This window comes from Hippopotamus amphibius, chromosome 1 (assembly GCF_030028045.1).
Source record: "Hippopotamus amphibius kiboko isolate mHipAmp2 chromosome 1, mHipAmp2.hap2, whole genome shotgun sequence".
Lineage (NCBI taxonomy): Eukaryota > Metazoa > Chordata > Mammalia > Artiodactyla > Hippopotamidae > Hippopotamus > Hippopotamus amphibius.
In genome coordinates, this window is record NC_080186.1 from 88,196,475 (window position 1) to 88,218,219 (window position 21,745).

At 38.1% G+C, this 21,745-nt stretch overlaps 1 protein-coding gene across 1 annotated transcript in view; it reads left to right on the forward strand.

Annotated features, from left to right (window-relative positions):
• Positions 1-21,745, forward strand: part of CDC14A (cell division cycle 14A) — a 152,967-nt gene that overhangs the window by 71,205 nt on the left and 60,017 nt on the right. Inside the window, exons 6-8 of the mRNA XM_057741603.1 lie at positions 1,726-1,792; positions 5,096-5,158; positions 17,399-17,486. Coding sequence (XP_057597586.1) covers positions 1,726-1,792; positions 5,096-5,158; positions 17,399-17,486 — 218 coding nt within the window. The remainder of the gene's footprint in view (positions 1-1,725; positions 1,793-5,095; positions 5,159-17,398; positions 17,487-21,745) is intronic.

Below are 21,745 nucleotides of genomic sequence, written 5' to 3' on the forward strand. Positions count from 1 at the left end.
TTGTTGCATATACCTTAAGATATTTATGTTCATTAAATTTGTTGTTATATTTTGATAACTTTAAATTTAATTCCATTAGTCTTCTATTAGTTCTATGTATTTTATTTTACACATTTGAAAACATTCTGAGAAGAAGGGCTTACAGGCTTCATCAGAAGGCTGAAGGGGTCCATGACACACAGAAGATTCTGAACCCTTGCCTTTTATAAAAAGACAAATTCCTACAAAGGAATGTGCGGTTATTTATATGAACTAGAATTTTGTCTCAGATCCCCAGCTACTCCTTTCTCTGGTTTAATCCATTAATATTTGTTTCTTAATATATGGTTTATGTGTTTACAAGGTATTTGAAAAGGGGGCTATTTTGTTTTACACTGACCCATGAGTTCAGATGGCATTAAAAAACGAACTCTTGAAATCAGGATGAAATATCTAGAATAACCCTTCTTTAATAGAGGTTAACTTTGAAGTTTCAGGACTTAAACATTTCTGCTTTGCTAACCTACTGTTGTAAAATTTAGGCTATCAGGATGCTGAAACTCAGTGATGCTGACGTAGCTTAGCAGCCATAGTTTCAAGTTACCTTGGATGGTTGTGATACAAGACTCAGTTTTATGTTAATTATGTGTTAAAGCCTTTAAGGGTCATTTTTTCCCCATGGAGCATCTTCTGTGGCCACCCCCCAACTTGGACCAACTTTGTGTGGTACATTTGACTTTGTGATTGGCAGGTGCCTGACAGCTCTTTTCCTTCCGGTCAGCAGTGGGGGCTGGGCAGAGCGACTGAGAGCCTTGAGGTCAAGTTTCTTGCCTCGGACACCTTGGAACATTGTTAGTGTTAAAGCTCCAGTGCCAGTTCTTGCTAACTGACCTGAACTTGATACTTGAGTTTTATGTTGCCTAAAGCAGGCCTGCTAAGTTGCCCTAAAAACTTAAATAAAGGATGAAGCACTCAGTTTTCGGTGCAGTAGGTCTCCACTTCTTGTGATAGAACACTTCATGGTGCGTTAGAGGCTCTCCTGGATCCTGAGAGGAGATTGTTTGGAAGTGTGACAGCATTTTCCTTAGCATCTTTTTGTGAGGGCGGGGACAGGGAATAGAAGCAGTCACATTTAATCCATGAAAATAACAGATTCAGTTGAGCTGCATACATCGTCCCCCTTAAATTTTTACGCTTTTGTTTGCCATGTTCCTGACAGGTGGTTGTTTCTCTGTCTGCATGCTTCTCATGATGATACGTGTTTTACTTAATGAAACACTCACCGTTAATAATAATAGTCTTAATATTTATCAAGTGTTTCCTTTGAGGTAGGCACTATAGGAAGGACTTTATATTTTTCAATGTAATCTGACAACCATCCTGTGAATGGTAGCTGCTATGGGTAACTTCATTTCACAGATGAGGAAACCAAGACTCATAGAGGTAAAATAACTTGCTTGAGGTCCCAGCCAATTCGTGGCTGAGTTGCAATTTGAAGGCAGCCTGATTCCAGAGCTCAGGTTCCTAAATCTGTTTTCTTATTAACTCAGCTGGTTGGATAAAAGCAATTTCAGAAGTGCTTGAGTTAAGCTGTACGAGGCGTTAACTAGTAGGATCTAATGTGTTACGTGAGTTTACCATGTTGACAGCTGTGAAGCCAAGCAAGCATGTCTCTGACTGACTTTGATATTTTATTATTAAGTATTCTAAATGCATGTTTTTAATGTTGTTTTTTTGTGTTCATAGGGACGCCTCCTTTGGAAATTGCACTTACAATCTCACCATCCTCGACTGTTTGCAGGGGATCAGAAAGGTAATAACAATCTCCTTGCTGTAGCTGACACCGTAACTTAACAATATGAAAAAGGAATAATGTCGATATCCTTGTTTGTTGTTGGAGAGGAGAGAGGGGAGGGAGTAAGAAGGAGGTTTTCCACTTCTTGAACAATGATTGATCTGTAAAATGCAGACCACAGGGCAAATAGGGGAGGTGTTTTGGGGGATAACTCTTCTCATAGAAGTGGGAGTCTCCCTTTCTCACTTAAACTGTGTTATCACTTCTGTCTGCTGCCGTACCTATGACATTGCTTTGTCACCTGCTCAGCTTCATTTTCAAGCTAGAGCTTGGTGTGGGAGAGACAGGAAGTTATCTAAGCCACCACTCTCCTCTGTTAGTGTGGAGAACATTTCCACATTGTTTTTCTTATTGCATAGCATTACATGCCCATGAAGTAGTAAGCAGGTCAGATAATATTATCTCATTTTTACACATGAGGAAACAACCCCAGAGAGGTTCAGTCACTCTCAGGGCCACAGGGAGTTATTAGGAGGGCTCATTCTAACTCAGATTTCTATATCAATCTGGAGTCTTTCTGATATCCTATCCCGGCGTGTCATAAATCAGTGGTTGTCAAAGTGTGGGGACTTGTGGAAAGATGCAGATTCTCAGACCTCATCTGAGACTGACTGAACCATAAACTCTGGGAGTGGTGCCCTGCTGTCTGTGTTTGTACAATCCCTTCATGTCATTTGCTGCACTCTAAAGTTTCAAGTCGTAGTTATTTGGTTATTTATATATTATGGAGCAGTTAATCTAAAAGATTTTTGAGGACTTTGGAACATGTTTTGGAAACATTGATTTACAATCTGAGAAGTCACGCATGCTGTATTGTGAATTCTAATGAAGGTTCAAAGTACATCATTCCATCTAGAATATATAGGCATGACTTCTCGGTCAGGAATGTACATGTTTCATAACCCCATGGCAAAGGTTATCATGGATAGTAAATATAGTATCAGTAGTGAGTCTTGTTCTAGTTTCTTTTCTCTGATGTAATATAACATTGCTTTTGCCCTGTTTTAAGTTGAAAAAATTGCTATGGTAAAATATACTACTTGTTTTCTGTATGTATGTTTTTGACTTTGATATTTCATTTTAAAATGGATTTAAACCCCATAAAACTTTAAAGTAGTTTTCAAATATTTTTCTTTTCACTTAAAAACTATCAAGATAATCTAGCCTATCCCCTGCAAATAATATCACCAACACACACTTCCAGTAACACCCATTAAAGCCTCTTATGGAAATATCACCCAGTATACAGTCCCAAATTGTAGCATTTAAAAAATATGCCTGAGTGGAAAAAGGTAATTTATTTATTGTTAGTATTATTATTATTTTGCCTATCCTGCTATTTGGTACAGGCTGTTTTCTTTTATAATACTTATGAAACTGAAAAAGAGTTCACACCAGAATATCCCTGCTTGTTATTATGGAAACTGGTAACTTGGTATAGACATTTATGACATCCTTCCTGTTGTAAACGAATGGCATGACTTTGCTTATTAATAAATTCTTCTGTCAATTTCTTGTTTCATCAGATGCTGGGGTTTGTTTTACCCACATGTGGGCGAGATTTTAGAGGAGCTGATAGGTTGTTCAACATGTCTTTAAGCAACTGGGACACATTACCTCTCTGTACACTCTTACATAAAGCACTGTGTGCTGAGCTGTTTTTGTGGCAACGGATACCGTGTCTCCTAAGAAGGTAGACAGAGTATGGCCACATTTTTGGCTTTTTAGGAAGCATATCTTTCTGATTTTGATGTATTGGCGTCATTATAAGCTTAGGTTATATATGTATGAATTACACACAGAGCCATATACAAACACAAATACACTCTTTAAAAAAAGAGGAAGGAAAGTGGTAGTTCAGGGCATATAGTCTCACTGTTTTCTCTGGAATGGTACCTATGAAAGAAGTAAGTTGCTTTGTTTAAAGGTAAAATAATTTAAATAGCTTGTTCTACTTATCCTGTAGAGGTTGTCTAAACCAGTGTTGTCAGAATTTTTAAGAATCACCTAAGAAGGCATTTTAAAAATGATGATCCCACTTCGTCTCAGCAGCATAGACATATATATACTACCAAGTGTAAAATAGATAGCCAGTGGGACGTTGCTGTATAACAAAGGGAGATCAACTCGAGGATGGATGATGCCTTAGAGGACTGGGACGGGGAGGGTGGGGGGGAGTCGAGGGAGGGAGGGAATACGGGGATATGTGTATAAAAACAGATGATTCAACTTGGTGTACCCCCCAAAAATAATAAATAAATAAATAAAATGAAAAAAAAAATGATGATCCCGCCTGCAAAGAGCCTGATTTCATAGTTCTGGGGTGGGGCCTAGGGGTCTGCATTTTTAGTATAAATTACCTTAAGTGCAGGTAGTCCATGGTCCACATTTTGGAAAACACTGGTCTCTAAGGTGTTTTCAAAGCTAGATGTACTAAACTTGGCTTAACAGCTTCTTCTCTTTTGAATGACTGAAGCTTGTGACTTTCCAAAGTAATGTGGTTTTGTATTCTAATGTAACCTGTATAGCTTCATGACATAAAAAAAAAAAAAGACTCTGTTCTCTTCAAAATATTATATCTGAGTAATAAGCCAGATAGTTTTTAGTTCTAAGTCATTAGTTACAAAAAGGAGTATGAAATTTTTCTTCGTGTTGTTAAAAAGATCAGTTCTTCCTTTTAAGTTGTGAGAGTAGTCAAGGACATTTCTACTGTGCAAGAAACTATCACCATAAAACAAATTATCTCAATGTAGAGTTTTAGGAACAAATAAGGGCCTATTAAGTAAAAATGCCCTTTTAACTAAATATCTTACTAATGATAAAAGGAAAATAAAACCTAAGAATAATTGATTTTTCTTCTCACTGAAAATTTAATCGCTATTATATATTCTGTCATAGTTAGGTATAAATTAATTGCATAGTTCCCAATAGGTTTTAACTGTACATTTGCTAGTATGTTCCATTTTATGTATGTAAATATATGTAAATAATCTTACATGCAAAACTAATGTATATTAGACCTCAAGAGGCAGATTTTGTGGCACATATTTTCAAATTTTTCTAGGTGTTTAGTCCCACTTCTAAGACAATCACAAAGCAAAATTATGGATATTAGGTGATTTCTAGATGTGCACCACAAATTGAAGGTTTCAAGCTTCCTCCTTTAGGTCAGGCAGGATCATTTGTGAACAGGAATTCCAGAAATGGCTAGAACTCTTTATCAATTTCACATGAAAAAACTAATTCAAACTCTTCTTTTAGGGATTACAACATGGATTTTTTGACTTTGAGACATTTGATGTGGATGAATATGAACATTATGAGGTTTGTACACTTTAATTTTTTGCAAGATATAATTTCACGTTGATTAAATTGTTCTTTTCTTCCTAGCACCCAGGTATTGCAAACCGATTGGCTGCTAAATAAAAGCATTCTGCAGTTTTCTACAGTTGTCAGTTTCATCCTTTCAGCTTTGGTTATTGCCTTTGAACCAGGAGTTATCAAAATTTTAGTTTGGGAAAATATTGAATCTCTCTATATTCTTTCATCAAACCTTTATTGACAATTACTTTGAACCTTTAGTTTATGAGAAAAAATAATTTAAAAGTATAGTTTGGTAGTAAAATTATGTTACTTTTATTTTAAAATTTAGGTTTTGGCTAAAGCAAAACCGGATTTGTGCCTTATAATATTTTTGACTGCATATTTTTTATTTTGAAATATGGCTGAATGTACTCAGTTCCAAGAGTTGGCTGAATTTTTTCCCATGGTGCCATTACAGAGCTTTCGAATAGTATCTTGTCTGCTCAGTGAGGCATTTTAGGCAAAGGCTGTCCAAGTTACACTGTGCTATAAGGAGATGTTGAGGGGGAGCACTTCTGGGGTAGCAGAGGAGTCTAGAAGCAGTTAACTTTTCCTGAAAGATGAGACACCGGTAGACGCTGAGTAGGCTGACCACTCAGCCTTTGGAAAGTGAGCTCGTCTGTTGGGGTTCTCCAGAGGAGTTGGAACATTTATCACTCTCTTAGCAAGACAAGGGTAGCCCTCATGTTCTGGGCTCTGTTCAGGATGTGTCTACTTGGATATCCTGCTTACATGTTAAACTTAGCACATCTGAGAAGAAGCTAACCATCTTTCACCCAAACATGGGCTTCCGCTTTGTTCGTCTATGTTAATGGCATCACTCTTCCACTGTTCACCCAGGCTCAAGACTAGAAACATCTCTTTCTTCCCCTCCTTAATCTAATGAGTATTTGAAATTGCAGTTGCTAGAGCCCCAGGGTGTGCTTCATCTCTCTCTTCCTTTCTGTTCTCACTTCCTTCCCCTGGCTCAGGTCTTGCATCCTCTGTGGTAGACTATTATAACTGCTCTTTAAGGAGCCCAGGCCCTTCTCCTCTTGGTCTTTCACACACTTGACTGAGTGGTCTTAAAACAGAGCTCTCTCTCATCTTGTCTTGGTCCCAGACTGGCTGTCACTCCCATTACCTGGCTGAAATGAGGATAAACTCCCTTGTCCTGGCACTGTTAACTTTGGATGAGGTCCAGCCCATCTTGCTAGCCTGTCTCCTGTTTCTTCACTGTATGCACTCTGTGTTGCATCCCCGCTGAGCTGCTTATTTACTGTTTCGTGAATGTCTCTGCACCCTGGCTGAGCTTTTTTCCTCCAGATACCCGTCCCCTTTAACATTTTCCTCCTCCACTCGAGGGCGTAAAATCCGACACAGATCAGCTCTCACTCTTTAGAATAGTCTCTCCACCTCAATTTCATGTCACAATTTGTGCTTTCCATTTTTCTTACATAATGGTTATTTGCATTCAAGCTTTATTTTCCTTGTTAGATTGTAAATTCCTTGTGGGTTGGTCATGTCTAAGTGGAAAATATGTACTCTGTTCTTGGATAGAAAGATTTAATGTCATAAAACTGCCGCTTCTCCCCAAATTAATACATGTAGTACAATTTATTAAAAATCTCCAAAGAATTTCTTCTTTTTAAACCATAAAAGCATTGTTATTGTGGCATTTTTAGTAGTGTCAAAAGGAAAAAAAGCCTGCCTCCCGCCCCTCAAAAAGAACTAGAAACAAAAAGACTATGTATTTATAAGGAGGAAGATTGAATAAATAACCTGTAGTATAGATACACCATGGAATGTTATGTAGTCATTTTAAAAAATTGATTTGAGTTATACCACTTGTCTTAATGATTTCTATTATATATTGTTGAGAAAAAGTTGATCAGAAGAGTGTTTATAACATAATCCCCCTTTTTTAAATAAATGGCAAGACCCCCTCCACCCTGTACACGTATATGTGTAACTGTATTACATAAGCAAAGGTAATTTCCTGTGAAGCGAATGAAGCTTAAATTTTAGAGGCCTCCATTTGCATGGGCACATTTTTTATGTTCATAATTTTGTATTCTCTTCTTAAAATGGTCCTCCGCATTAGATAAGTTTCAGGTCCCTCCAAAACCTGAAACTCTGTCCCATGTATGTGAACCTGGAGAAAAATATATGGCAAAACACTGAAGCCATTTCCATTAAAGGAGAGATTGCAGTGGAGGTTAGAGAGGGAGGAGGAGGAGGAGGAGGACATACCACAGTAAAGAAAGAAAACTAGTTGATGTTTGACTTATTCCTTTATCTTTTTAAAAACCTTAATGGTGATGTTGAGTTAGTTGAAAAAGCTACTGAAAAACCTGAAACATAGTATAATTTTATTCTTGAGAACCAACAAACCAACCAACCAACCAACCAGAAATCTGATGCGTGTGGTCACACCTTAAGCTGAATAAATAGCAACAGCCACCATCATCTAGGTAATGGGAGGAAAGGAGGCAGTTGGTCAACATTTGAAAAGTTTTCCATCAAAGAACTTCCTTTTTGAGACTGATATATCCATTCTATGATGAAGCCTATAAAATAGAAAATCACAAGTAGAAGTGTGGTTGGCAGGTGGTAGGCATCTCATAAATGCTGCTCAAGGAATAAATGGCTAAATAAAGGAACTCTCTTCCCAACAATCTGTGGGTCCAGTCATTTCTTATCATAACTTCTCCCACTGTTTGCTCTCCTTTAGTGGGTCTGGGCATTTGGTAAACTAGTCGAATAGCTAAATTCACATGCTTCATTAGTTCCAACAAAGTCAATATTCCAACGAAGTTTGTAGTTTTTAAAGTAAAATGTTATTGATAGCAAATTATGAGAGTAAAAGTCTTAGATGATAAGGCAATGCTCAAGTTAAAGCTTTTCAAAGGCTAAACCACATTTATCATATAATATGTGTATGTGAGATTAAAAGGGAATCTTATGATAAGAATGCTGCTTATAAATGCTGTTAATGACAAGGTCAGCAGAACACAAGAGCTACTCTGCTTATTCTTCAGAAGGGTCTAGAGCAGCGCTGTCCAATAGAAATATAATGAGAATCATATTTATGTATATAATATATACCAATATGTTTTAAAATTCTAAGAGCTACATTTAGAAAAAAAAGACATGAAATTGAATTTTAATAAGATATTTAATGCAATATACCAGAAATATTATTTCAGCATATAATCAATGTAAAAATTATTAATGAGGTATTTTATATTTCTAATTTTGAACTGAGCCTTTGAAACCCAGTATGCCATAGTTTATACTCTGGCACATCTCAGTTTGGACCAGCCACATTTCAAGTGCCTGGTAGCCACACACAGCTAAGGTGCAGGTTCTGCAAGGACAGGCTTGCCAATGAACTATCAGAGCCTCTCAGAATGACTTGAAGCCTAGAATAAGCAGAACAGTTTACATCTTCTAGCTTCAGGTGATCTAACGGTTCACCTAAGAATTAATTTCAAGGCTCTGTTCTATTTAGAAGGCTTGGCGTAAGATACCTCAGGCTCTTGCATTATTTTCATGTGACTTACAAGTAGTCCATTGTATTAATTATCGATGAACGAAAGTATCTTCTAAAACATGGTTTCTCAGGTCCTTTGCGAAGCTGTTGTGGAACTGTGCATTCTTTGTATTTGCACTGATCAAATAGATGATAGTTCTAGGAGCTGTGCTGGGCGGGTCCAGGAAAGCGACTGCAAGATGGTGGCTCAGAAGTTCTGCCAGGAATCAGTGTCACCTGTCCAACAGGTTTCTTAAGGTATCCTCTCCAAGAACTTGCGAACTAAGAGCAGTCACTCCTTTGATACCTAACCATTGATCAGGACATTTGAAAAATAAAAACAGACCTTTTGCCCTAGGGAAAAACAATGAAGACAAAGGATTTGGACTATTTAGTCAAATTATGTACCTGTATGTATGTGAGGAACTGTATCCTCTCTAGTAGTAAAGCTTAGTGGTCATTCTAATATAGGACAGTATCCTGTTTGTAAGTCCCTGAAGTAGCATCCGTGTACAGAGTCTGCCTTCAGTCACCTTCTGTTCTTTTGGAGGGAACTGTCCTTATCAAGTAAGACCGTGTCTAAATACCGCCAATCACTAATGATGCTACTCTTAAGAAGTCATTGTTCATCAAAGAGAATTTGAAGTTGTGTCTTTAGTTCCTTATTTTGGTTGTCCCCCAAACAAAACAAAATGGAACTTTCCACTGTTTACCAGAAGGCTGGCCATATTTGATGATGTCCCTGTGTTGGCCATACACAGATGAACTCACAGAGCAGTACCCTGTTCCTAGCTGGGGGGAGGGGAGAGAGAGAGAAATGCAAAGAAACGGAGCTTCAATGGCAGCATTTAGGGATGCCACAGCAGTGTGGCTTACATTTATCACCCGATCCAGAATCTGGCTCGTGCCACTTGTGAGGAGCTGCCTTAAATACCCTTTTGGGGATCAGCTGGAGCTTAAAGTTCGTGTGAAACCTACTTCAAAAGCTAAGATATTACTTCTTTCTTTGAGCTATTTCATATCGGCCGTTATTTTTTTCCTTCCTAAATCATTCCTTTACTTTGAGAAAAAATACTTTCTATAATTTTGTCAATATGAGGATATTTCCCAGAGTATCACGTTTTTAACTGACTTGACCCTGTGCTTTTACATGCTGGCAAACCTGGAACACTTCTTTACCACGGGTTGCTTGATGGAAGTGGTTAGAGCTGGGCTTGGCTTCTGCAGGCCTGATGACAGACAAACTGGTGCCTGCCTGTTTGAGAGTGGAGTCACAGCACAGGGCTTCTTTCTGTTCCTCTCATCATGGCACACGTGCAAAATGTGACACTATTTGATCACCACCGTGTGATCGCAGCTCACAGCTTTTAGGGACTGGCCTGGGGACTCTGGCTGCCCCAGCCCCTGCCCAGGCAACTCCATTCTGTTACACCGATTGGGAAGCTTTGTTCTACAGAAATAACAGTGTACAGGTCAATGTTTGTTATATGAGAACCAAGAAGCTGCAGCACAGTCTTTATGGCCTCAATTTGGTACCTTTTCAGTTAATTGATTGAACATTTATTAAGTCCTTCCTGTGTGCTCAGTATATTTGCTAGGCCAGTATCCTTTTTCATAAGGCTTCCTGTAATTTTGTCTTTTTATGAGTGGGGTTAGAGCCTTTGTTCTTATCACTTGCTGTCAAAGATTCCATATATTCTTGTGCCTCATTCTGCAGACATTATCATGGTTGACCCTTCCCACATTGCTTCCATCTTTATGTTTATCAAATTAATTGTCTACACAGAATTTCTCACTGATCTATGACAGACTGAATGTGGACAGTTTTGCTCCTGAGACATTCTGGCAATTCAGCAACTCATAATTCATCATTATTGCTGTCATCACTGAAGGATGCTCTTTTGGGAAAAGAGCATTGCTGTTCTAGAAGGTGATTTCACGTTACCTTGGCCGCACTGCAATGTAGCCCATCTGGGAACTGTTTGTGAGAAAGTGTTTGTCGGTTCTGGATGCGAGGAACTGGGTCTTTCTCGGCCCTTGGGTCTCTTCCGCCAAGTCTCCACAGCACTCTCAGAGTTTGTGTTTTAGAAATGAAGTCTGATTATATAACTCCCCTGCTTTAAGTCCTTCACACTGAAAGTGTGGAGGAAATACAAACTCCTGAATGCAGCACAAAAAGCCCTTCTGGACATGGGCTTTGCCATCTTCCCCGTTTTTGTCCTTTTCCCTTACCTCCTCATACCCAAATCCTTGCAGCTTTCCGCATGGCAGTCCTTCTTCATGCTGTGGTGCCTTCAGACATGCTCTTGTTTCCTCCTCCTCTTCCCTGTGATCCTTTCTCCTCTGCCGGCTGTATTTATGTATTTACACATCTAAGTCATTCTTAACTTGATGGGAGCTCTTCTCACACAGTGTTGTGTGGTGCTGTGTTTACACACCTCTGTCTTCCCTCACTCTGGGTATTTGAAGTCAAGAACCTGTCTCACTCGTCTTTGTGTCAATAAGTAACCAAGTAGCACAGTATACTCACAGTGGGCAGTCATTAAATGTTTGTAGAATGGAAGAACTAAGGAATAAATGAGTGAATAAATTCTAAAAAAAGGAGTTTAACACATTTCAAGATATCTTATATAATCTGTGAAAAGTAACTACTTTTCAATGGAAAATGACCAAGAGGTATTAGTTAAGAATCCATTCTGATTTTGTAGTAACATTCCAGGGGGGAAATTTATTGACTATGGTAGACAACTTCTTGAAATAATGTTTCTTTTTTTTCCTCTACCAGCCAATCTATGTAGCAAGAGTGAGTTGTTTTTTTGTTTTTTGTTTTTCCAACCAGCTGTTTGCAACACAGATTGCTAGATATTGTAACCTTCAACCAGGGCTTTCATGTAATGTCAGTTTAGTTTAATGTATGAACAGAGACTGTCTCCAGGTTGATTATGTCATCCTTCATCGCAGTTAATGAGTAAATTGTCAAATGATCAGGTGGTATACACTCCTGATGTTGCCCTTTTTCATATACCTTGAAAATTATTAAGGTTTGTTAGGCCTCTTATGTCTCAGTGTGTCACCTCAGGTCAACAGCAGAAATAATTGTTGAACATCTAAGGTGTGATGTTTCAAAGGTTTGCTTTGGATTAGAATTTGTACAGCAAATTAGAATGAAATCTGGATGCTGCTCGATTTTCCCTCTACTTGTTTCATGAGTTATGGAACTGGAAATGTGAATTGCTGCCACTGTAATTGTGAATATCTGCCAAAGGACTGGGGTCAAGCAGGCTCCAGAATGCAGGAATATGGGCATGTCCTTACATCTGGAGGAACTAGGGAGGTGTGCCACCCGGGGTGATTTGACTATTCAAAGAACTGTTAGAAGCATTCGCCTGGAGCTATCCGGTGGTGTTGATTAAACCCCTCAAAGGCCATAAGTTTAAGGAAGCAAGATTCCATCCTTCCTGGACCCAGTGTTTTCACATCTACTAATACACTGCACCCATCGCTCGTTCAAAGATTCTGCTGGTTAAACCTATAAAATGTTTTCAGGTCTAAGAAATTTCTCATGTTTTTTCCTCCCTCTTTAATTATAGTTTGCTTTCTGTCCCTTCTTTTACCTCCACTTCTTAAGAGAGCAATCTTGACTCTGTTTTCACTCAGTCAGTCAACTGATTATGGTCTGGTCTTTACCCTTGTGACTCAGCTGAAACTGTTCTGGCTTAATATAAGCGTTAGGCAAGCCGAACGCTTGTGTTTGATCTTCTTCCTACTTGATTTCCTCTGTGGCTGCTCTCTAATTCTAGAAACTTACTTTCCTTCCCTAACTTCAAAAGTTCTCTCTCTTGCTTTTCTCCTCCTTCCATCTCTGGCCATGTGTCTCAGGCTCCCTTGCAAGTCCTTTCTCTTCCCTTGCCCACCCGAGATGCGCTGGTCTCTAGGGCCAAGTGATTTCTGGTTAAATACGAGGGTGAGTCAAAAATTATCTGCACTCTGGCTATAAAATTTATTTTAATTAACTTTTAGAAAAGACAGATACATCATTTTTTTTTACACAGCCTCCTTGCTTTTCAATATACTTTGTCCATCTGTCAACAAGCTTTCGTACTCCCTCATTAAAAAATGTTTTAGGCTGAGTTGCGAGCCACGAATGTACCGCTGTCTTCACTTCTTCATCAGAAGTGAATCTTCGTCCTCGTAGGGCTGCTTTCAGGGGACCAAACAGGTGAAAGTCCGATGGAGCAAGATCAGGACTATAGGGAGGATGCTTTAACACCTCAAAACAAAGTTTTTGCGGAGTGTCGACAGTGTGGGCAGAAGTGTTCAGACGTGCACACCCTCAGACCACAAAAAAATGAATCACTGCACACTGCTCTTTTTTGTGCAGATCACAAGTGGGGCATCCATTTTTGCTTGCACCACAGTTACAGATGAACTGATGTAACACATTCACACCTGCACAGCAGTGACTGGGGAGACAGGAGCCTTGAACGGAAAGTGCTGATAAGACAGTGCGGCCAACAGAAGTTTTAATATAACTGGAGTGCAGCTAATTTTTGACTCACCCTCGTACATTCTCCATGAGTGAGGGGACCGTTTCCAGATTTCGACAACCATGTATGTGCTGATGCCTCAAATCTTCATGTCTTGAGCGCTGGAAAGGTACCTGCACATGTGCACTGGATTCCTGCTCCCTGCAGTTGCATTAGCAGGGGCGTTCTCTGGGCAGGGCTGTGGGAGCAGGCACCTACGTGTTTTCTATATTTAGAGGTGCAGCAGTTGTCCACAAGGGGCTCCTCTTTCCCTCTACCACACTGTTTCTCTCAAAAACAAGTCTAAAGTAAAAATTGAGAGTTTATTATTTAAAGCAAAAAAAAAAGCCAAATGGCAAGGCAACAATTTAAACCAAATACCTCAAATATTTACTTTGCTTTAAGCTCATAAAGTGCCAATCATGACAGCATATTTGTGTTTACATAATGCAGCTATACTATCAACACTATTTTATTGTTTCAGATGTAAGGAAATATAAAGAAAGTGCTTTTTAATGAATAAAAAAAGACTTTGTAGTTCTGTCTTTATTTTTAAAATTATCTTTGTGCTCCTGTTAAACCTCTGATGTACTTGTATTATAACATTTATCAAAGTTTAATGCAACTTTTTGTTTAATGGGTGTCAGTTCAGGCTGCTATAACAAAATATCATAGACTGTGCAGGTTAAACAACAGACGTTTATTTGTCACAGTTCTGGAGGCTGGGAAGTCCAAGATCAAGGTACCAGAAGAACTGTTGTCTGGAGATGGCCCTTTTCCTGGTTCTTAGATGGCCAAATTCTTCCATGTCCTCCCTATGTCCTCACAGAGGAAGCTCTCTGGGGGTTTGTTTTATAAGGTCACTAATCCCATTCACAGGGGTTCCATCTTCATGACCTAATCACCTTCCAAAGGGCCTACTTTCTAATACCATCACATCGGGGATTAGGTTTCAGCGTGTGAATTTTGAGGGAACACAAACATTCAGCCTATAGCAATGGGCAAAGTGGAGATGGTAATAATACCTACCTCAAAGCGTTGCCCTAAAAATGAAATGAGTTGCATATAATAGAGTAGTGCCTGGCACAGAGTCTGTGGTATATATATTTACTGATGTTATTATTAACAGTATTTGTTGTTTTCAGACTCCTTAAGAGCACAGAGGGAATTTTTTTTATTATTTTATAAAGACTTAGCAAAGGTTTTAATGAATGTTCAATTGTGCTTAAAAACTGTCCATGTTGTCTTAGGAAACACATTTGTTGATAAAGGGAACCAATCCAAAAATTGTCAACCTCAAAATCTTTTCTCTCTGTCTGTTTATTATAATGGTAAAAAAGCCAAATTGTTTTCAGTTTTTTGACTGAAAAATATCTCTGTGACCATTACAACAGAAGCATGGCTTACTGGCACAGACTTCTTTCTTAGAAGTTGTAAAAATTCATGTTTTCAAGTCAAATTAGATTTTATTTAATTTTTAATTTTCTTCAATTTTAATAGTTTATTTTTATTTATTTATTTAACTTTGTAAGACACTTTGATTTCTTTTCTTTTTTTCTTCAAATTTTAAATGCACCAGGAGAGTTAGCTATTCCAAGGAACTGTGATGAGTCTTTTGTAAGCTGAAGGATCCTATAGTAACATAAATATCAACACCTAAATGTATCAGTTTCAAGAATTCAGATTTTCATTTTGGGGTTTTCTTGTAGTGAAGAACATCTGTGGTTTCTTACATAGTACTTGGTAGGTTGTGGGCTTTGGATTGGAAGAGGTAAAATCATTCTTTCACCTCATCTTTGCCTAGACATTTATTTATAAAAAGTGATAATGTTGGAAAGTACCTTAAGTTCCTGTCTGATCCAGGTTTCTTGGAAGTGTGTGTGTGTGCGTGCGTGTGCACACGTGTACATGCTCACATACACACATTTAATTAGGAAAACCAGCTTGTGTCATCATAAATATTTTATTATTGATAAATATAGACATTTGTATAATCCACTGTGATTATACAAATATGCAGATATTAATTTTGGAAGCTTATCAGTAAGGTTATGTTATATTAGTCAGTTAAAAGCTGTAACTTTGTTATTAATTTTTTTTCAGATTTGGATCTAGGACCCAAATCTCTTTGTTTATGCCATCAACCTTATCCAAGCTACTGAGTATAGTCCAGTATTATCTAATGTTTATCTTTTTGGGTAACCAGATTTGCAAATATATTCTTTTGGTTCTATGAGTGAGTCCACTGGGTCTCTCCATATGATTGATTATAAAAGGTTACTGTTTAACCAAATGAATGTCTATAATCCAAATACACAGACAAGCACAATGTATTGATCTAGGCTTACTTCATGGTCAAGGATACAGGAGTAGTGAACATGGAAATCTGTTTTTTTCTTCTGTTCATAATTGTTTTTAGCCTTTTGATGGTTAGAGCTACCTTTATTTTTGAATTTTTAAATAATGATTTAAGCTTAAGAATTAAAGGGAGAGATATTGTGCCATTAATTTGAGACTGCTTTATCTAAACAAGAAACTGTTAAGTTATCATAAAGAGTTGCATATTAGATTCTTTACTCAACTTGTTCTATATAGATAGCTGTGCTTGAGATTTAATTTGGCATGTGTGATAGCATCTCTGAGATTTTATTTAGGGCATTATGGAGATTTTATGTTTATTACGATTAGATTAATGCATTTCATACATTTACAAGGTGTCATGTAAAGTTTCATTTATAACTATAACTAAGAAGAAACATCTACATTTTAAACATGAAAATTGTATAGCTAAATTATGATTTTTGTGGAAATCAAATCTGATGGGTAGTATAAGTAATTAAAGTACAGGCTCCAGAGTTGCTTGGTGGCATTACTCCAATTTATTTAACAAATGCTTATGAGCTCTTACAGCAGAGTGCAGACTCTGTATTTGACACAGATTCCCACCTTTGAGGTCTGTGCCATCGAGTGGGGAAGAGAGCCTTTTACGTGGATAACCTTGGCCCAGCAAAGAGAACTAACTGCCTTCCTTGCCTGCCCGGGGAGGTGTTCTATGCAGTGCTATAGAGGGTGGAGACTTGGAGACTAGAAGCTGTACCCAGTGCGGGGGTGGGGTGGGAGTAGGGGTGGGGTGGGGTGGGCTAAAGGATGCTTACGGGAAGAAGAGACATATATTTCATGATGCATTGCACAACTGTATCCCAATAGCCTGCAAAGTGTGGGTACCCTAGCCCTGCCCCAGTGTTCCATGGATTTAGAGGCACACCAGAAAGGGAAGGAAATGAAGGAGATGATGGAGCAGTGGGAAGATGCCTGGCCCCTTGTCTGGTCTTCAGGCCTTTTCTGAGGATTCTAGAATGTGTAGACCAGAGGCTGACAGCTGGTGATTAGTCAGCCCACAGATGTGTTTCATTTGGTTTCCTAGCATTTAAAAACTTAATTTAAAACAGTCAACATTTCAGATATAGAGAGATTTTACGTGAACATCCAGTTGGAAGATCGGCTATATTCAGTGAGGTTTCCCGTGGTCAGCTGCCAGAGCTGAGGAGCAGTTGGCTTTGTTTATGGCTCTTGCCTGACTCTAGACTGTGGCTGACTCCAGTCTGTGGCACACCTGAGGGTCTGATGGGCCTCTGTCCCTCACTCCTGCCTTCTGTTTCCCAATCTAAAAATCAGCACTGACAACAGAGAGCAACCTATAAAAACAAACAAAAAATGGAGGTGTGTTGATCATGACTCTGATATTTATAGATTTTTTTCATTGTTTAAAGTATATTTATCATGTTCAAGGAAAGCGCTTATATTTTCTGTTTTCTCTTATTTCCCTTTATTTATTACTGGGACAAGCAACGTTTGTTTTCATTTCATCTCATTGCAGAGTGGCCAAGAGACAAAAATATTTTCAGCAAAGTACCTCCACTTTAAAGTTTTCTAAAATTTTTCTTATAGTCTATATAAAATTTTTTCTGAAGTGGATTGAGTTCATACACATTTTGAGAATCAGATGCATGTTTTTATTTTAAGCTGTATTATTTTGTCTTCATGTATGTCCAGTTAGTCTAGCACTAATAGAGTGAAAAACAGTTTTATTTGTAAGGGTTTCCTAAATTGTATAAGAATTATAAAATATTTTTCTTTTCTTTTCTCACAAAATTCTCCCAGCGAGTTGAAAATGGTGACTTCAACTGGATTGTTCCAGGAAAATTTTTAGCATTTAGTGGACCACATCCAAAAAGCAAAATTGAAAATGGTAGGTTTTTCTTTACTTTACCCTCCAAAAATTTATTTCAGTTCATCTTTAATTTCTTAATTTCCTCAGATAATCCTTTCTTTTGGTAATATTCTCCAAAGAATATTTATTAATTAAAAAATTTGAACAGTAGTAATGTGTTAAAAATTAGAGTTTAGTAATCACTGTTTTAAAACTAGCAGACTTTTAGGTTGCCATAAATAGGGTGTTCACTTTACCTTGACCCAGTTATCAGAGGAGAATCTGAGAAACCAACTGGTTGAAACAATAAGCAGATTGCGGAATTCTGTCAGCGGTTCTCAGATTTCTGTGGTGGTGCAGGCGTGCTACACATCAAGGTATTCTTCGGGGAATACTGTGTTCAGTAATGATGGTGATGGTGACAATAGGTGTCATTTATTAAGTACTTAACTGTGTGCTAGTTACTAGCTAATCACAGCATTATCTCATTTAGTGCACGCACAACTCTATGAGGCGTCGGTACTATTATCTCCATTTTACAGAGGACGAAACTGAGGCTTATGAGCAGGGAATGTGCCCAAGTTCACACAGTAATATGCAGAACTGGTGGTACTCCAGCCCAGGATGGGGATCCTAAACATTCCCATTACACTGATCTGTTTCGTTCCACCGTGGCAACCTGGAACAATTTCTAGCTGACAATGATTAAATTACTTATTTGCAGTATATGTATAGCTGGGGCATACATAGTCAAGAAAAAAAAGGCAAGACAGAAAAATAAGCCTCTTGAATGAAACATGATCAGCTATGTGAGTTTTCCCATTAACATGTTTTTTTATAATTTATTTTTTTAACCTAACATTCCCAGAAGACAAGTAATGATAGGCACCAAAGGTTTAAGAATAATTTATGGGAGAAGTATATAAAATTTAAAAAATATCACCCATAAACATAATAGCTCCTTTTTTGCTCCCTATCTGGCCTTAGAGCTGGAACACTAGTCCTCTGAGGAACATAATTTGAAATTTCTAGTCTCGATTTATTCTTCTTTCAGCACCATCATCATTGTCAAGTATTTATTCTAAAATCTAGTTTCATTGTATATGGTTGTTCATGCATTTAGATTTGATAATTTGTTTGAGTTTCCACACATGTGCTTGTCATTTCATACCTATGACGTATCTCCCAGGGAACTCTGCTTAAGCCATGGGGATTGAATCATCCCCCCTGGGGATGGGTATTCCGGGTCTGCCGCATTACCCTAACAAATAGGAGGTCTCTGTACTGAAGCCAGAGTTAGATCTTCTCATTCACACATTTGCTCATGAATCTTTCACTCCAGACATTGATTGATTAACCTCTGCCCTGTTGGATTGTTAGGAGTAACTTGTTAAGTGCCTGAAGAAACTGCTTTCTGTAGCTAGTCTTTCAAGACAGGACAGGTATACGATTCAGTAGTGGCTTTGTTGTTGGGTGTTCATTTGGTGAAGCTGAAAGAATTCTGCCATTTAGGGTTCACTTTTTTTTTTTTTTTTGGCACACGGGCTTAGTTGCTCCGCGGCATGTGGGATCTTCCTGGAGCTGGGATCGAACCCGTGACCTCTGCATGGGTAGGCGGATTCTTAACCGCTGCGCCACCTAGGAAGCCCTAGGGTTCACTTTTTAAATGAAATTTCCTTAGGATGAGAGGTATAATTCAAAAAAATGATTTATAATATTTTTATAGAGGATAATGCATGATTATTTTTTTAAAAAAGAAGAAAATACTGATGAACTAATAAAAACAGCATAAAAGTGACCTATACTTTTATCCACATTTTCTAGATTTACTAGTTGGTGGTGGGATTATTGAGGATTTTAGTTTTCTTTCCATATGCTTCTCTGTAGTTTTTATTTGCACACAGTTTTTTTCCCTCTCTTAAAGAATACACACACACACACACACACAGACTTAAAGAAATATTCCTTTTTTTTTTTTAACCAGCTTGGAGTCACAACATGATTACTGTCTTATAGCAGCTTTTTTTTCACTTAACATATCACAGACCTCTTTCCATAGCAGTGAATGTGGATCTTCATTATAAGTTTCCATGACTGCATTCAATGACTTTGCCATAATTTTGTTAATCAATCAATTTTTGAATGAGTTTTTCACAGTTTTTCACTTTTTAAAAACTGTAGTGGTTGGCCTACATGTCCCTAGTTTTTTTTCTAAATTCTTAGAAACAGAATCACAAGATAAAAGGCCATGAATATTTTGTGTGTCGATTCTTAATTTTCAAAAATCTTAAAAAAATCATTTTCGGTCCTATATTACAATATAAGGAAATCATTAGCTACCATTTGCTTATATACCCGGATGCTAAGCCTTTTGTGCACACCGCATCTATTTAATAATGAGAACCGCCCCCTGGAGCAGGTGGTAGTTATTTTGCGGAAGAGAAGATGGAGATTTAGTAACCTAACTTTCTCTGGTTGACACTGCCAGAAAGTGGCAGTGTGTGGATTCAAACATAGGTCTCTTTGATTCCAAATTCTGTGTTCTTTTTAATTTTACTACAGAGGAAGAACACGTTCACCATAGAAACTTTAAGCAATCTAGATAAAAAGTCACCCATAATTATATAACCTAGAAATAACCACTGTTAAGATATTGCTCTCTATACATCTTTTTTTTCTATGCATATATTGGGCCGTTTCACATTGAGAAAAAAAGGTGTGAAAGTGCTGCTTACCTAATACTTGCCAGGTTTTATGTCTAGAACAATTTCATTTAAGCCTGTTGTTGGTAAAATATGGAATCCCCATTTTAAAATCTGATATTCACTGGAAGTGTCATCATATTTTTTGTAAAGGGCTTTACCTTACAAAGTTAAAGAGTCCTTTTTGAACTTAAGAAAATAGTTTTTAATGTAATTAATAAACTTGATCCAATTGCAGTGAAATCCTGGTACATTCTTTTTTATTTATTTATTTTTTTTAGTTGAGAAACCCTATGTTTTCTGAGGAGGCTGAAAGTCATTTTAGGGGTTTGTTAGTAGAAAAGGTAGATTTTTAAGGAAGTAACACTGAAATAGCTGTTGCTAGGATGTAGCAAAAGGAAGCCCTAAAATCTTGAGATGTGGCAGAATGCATTATAACAGTCTTAAGTGTGGGTTGTGTCAACAAAGACCAACTAGGAGTTCCTTTCAGCCATTTTTATTCACATTGTCTTGGAGGGGGGGACAAGAGGAGCCCTACCCCTTTCTTCCGTTAAACAAGCTTGAGTTGATGAATAAATAATATAGCAGTAGGACAAATTGGATTTCAGATTTTCCAGAAAACCCCCCAAACTCTGAGGTGGCAATGTCCTTCTCATCTCTACTTTAAAAAGAAAGAGAGAGAGAGAGAGAGAGAGAGGAAAGAGGCACAGAGAGACAGCTCTGGACAGGGAATCCAAACAGTTTGAAGTGTCAGCCAGCTATTTAATGAGAGAAGCCAGATGTGAAGAGCCTGGGGTGGTTGAAAGCTGGCTCTGCCCTTAATTGGCTGCGTGAACTTCTGTGAGTTCTCAGCTTCTCTCAGCATCAAAAGGGGAAATAGGATGCACACTGCAGGCCTTTGGTGAGGATTAGGGATGTTATAGGAAGTGAGTGCCTTGCACAGTGTTGGGCACATTAATAGGTGCTTATTAGCAGATATTCTGATTACATTTGTATCATTAACAAGCCTGATAAACGTATTTTATTGCTTTCCACATTTGCCTATTTTGCAGTTTATACTTTTATAACAAATGAGTGGACTAGTCATTTGATCCTGCTGTTCTTTAGTTTCTAACTTTACATGACGGGCTGGAAAGAGATGAATTTTGCAATCTCTCTTTGCTGTGAAACTGGTCAGGGGCAGGGCTCTGCCCGTGCTTACTGATGCCAGGCCACCATCTAGTGGCCAGATGGAGTAAGCGTCGGATGAATCTCTGTCAGTGCCGTGCACATTGCTAACACCAGCCCCCCATCAAGCATCCAAATACAATACATCGAAAAACACAGTTGTTCGGAAGTCAGAGGATATTGTCATTGTTGGTTATAACTCATGTGAAACGCTGTTGAAAATTTTAAAGAAACTTCCTCACCAAATCTAGGAAGTGCAGCCCCTAATGTTCACGTAATGTCCCTTTTTTGGAGATCTAACAAATAGAATTGAGTTAGATTTTACCTGAAATCATCCCCAGCACCGGCCCTCGAATCTGACTGCCAGGGTTTAAAGGCTGCCTCTGTCTCTTCCCAGCAGTGTGTGCATGGGCCAGTTCACTTTCCCAG